General features: G+C 75.6%; 1 protein-coding gene across 1 annotated transcript in view; it reads right to left on the bottom strand.

The window, feature by feature from the left end:
- Positions 1-5: 5 nt before the first annotated feature.
- The window catches only part of LOC107199524 (mitogen-activated protein kinase kinase kinase 11-like), a gene marked incomplete at both ends in the record, with an annotated part of 4,353 nt that continues 2,980 nt past the window's right edge, over positions 6-1,378 (bottom strand). The window contains 4 exons of the mRNA XM_015616840.2: positions 6-703; positions 790-866; positions 971-1,040; positions 1,129-1,284. Coding sequence (XP_015472326.2) covers positions 6-703; positions 790-866; positions 971-1,040; positions 1,129-1,284 — 1,001 coding nt within the window. The remainder of the gene's footprint in view (positions 704-789; positions 867-970; positions 1,041-1,128; positions 1,285-1,378) is intronic.

Below are 1,378 nucleotides of genomic sequence, written 5' to 3'. Positions count from 1 at the left end.
GTCCCGGGGGTCCGGGCACGGCGTGGCTCAGGGGTCCCCGGGGTCCGGGGCTGACCCAGCTCCAGGGTCCCGGGGGTCCGAGCACGGCCCAGCTCGGGGGTCCCGGGGGTCCCGGGGGTCCTGGCTCCCCCTTGCTCGGGGGTCCAGGACCAGTTCAGCTCCAGGGTCCTGGGGGTCCGGACTCGCCCCTGCTCGGGGGTCCCGGGGATCCTGGGGGTCCCGGGGCTCCGGGTTCCACTCGGATCTGGGGACCCGGGGATCTGGGCTCGCCCCTGCTCGGGGGTCCCGGGGGTCCCGGGGGTTCCGGGGGTCCGGGCTCCACCAGGATCGGGGGATCCGGGGCTCCGGGCTCGGCTCGGTTCAGGGGTCCTGGGGGTCCCGGGGGTCCGGGCTCCGCTGGGATCGGGGGATCCGGGGCTCCGGGCTTGGCTCGGCTCAGGGGTCCCGGGGCTCCAGGCACGGCCCATCTCGGGGGTCCCGGGTGACTCTGGGGACCCCAGGGTCCGCTCCCAGCGGCGCGGGGAGAGGCGCAGGAGGCCGGGGGAGGGCGGGGGGCTGCGGGGGGACTCGGGGGGTGCGAGGTCCCGACCCAGCCCCAAGGACGCCAACAGGGCCGAGCCCTTCATCAGCGCCCGCCGCAGTAGGCGGGGGGTCCCACCCCGAGACCCCCGGCCCTCCTCGGCCTCCGGGGGCCCGGCCTCGCCTGCGGGACACCACGGGGTCAGCGTGGGGAGGGGGACAGCGGGATGGGACCCCTCCCCACCGAACCTTGAGCCCACCCTGACCCACCGTTGGGGGAGGCGTCCCCCGGGCTGAGCTCGTCCGTGTCCAGGTACCAGGTGGTGTCGTCCGGGCGCAGCCGCCGCCTGCGGGGGACACCCGAGTGTCCAGGGGGGCTCCGGTGTCCGGGGAGGGGGGGCTGGGATGTCCCTGAGCCCCCCCAGGACCCCCGCGGGGGGGTGGGACACACCTGCCATTGATGGGGGCGCTGCCCCGGCCCCCGCGGCCCCGCGGTGCCTCCTCCTCCTCCTCGGGCTCCACTGGGGACACAGAGCGGGGGGGGAGGGGGCTCGGTGTCACCCGGGGTGTCCCCGGTGATGTCACCGCCCCCCGGATGACGTCACTCACGCTGGATGGCGCGCAGGCGGGGGAAGGGGGGGGATTCCCCCGGCCCATCCTCGGGGTCGTGGCTCCGGGGGTCTCCCCCGGGTGATGCCTGGACCGTCAGGCGGTGCTTGAAATCTGGGGAGGGGTCGGGGACGGGGAGCGCCGGGGTCAGGAGAGCTCAAAAAAAACCTCTCAAAACCCCCAATGAGCACCTCCAGCCCCCCCAAAATTCCACAGACCCCCAAAGCTCTCCCAACCCCCTGGCTCCCTC

This window comes from Parus major, unplaced genomic scaffold (assembly GCF_001522545.3).
Source record: "Parus major isolate Abel unplaced genomic scaffold, Parus_major1.1 Scaffold925, whole genome shotgun sequence".
Lineage (NCBI taxonomy): Eukaryota > Metazoa > Chordata > Aves > Passeriformes > Paridae > Parus > Parus major.
Note: the sequence above shows the minus strand (reverse complement) of the source record. Positions and strands in the feature narration are given on the sequence as shown.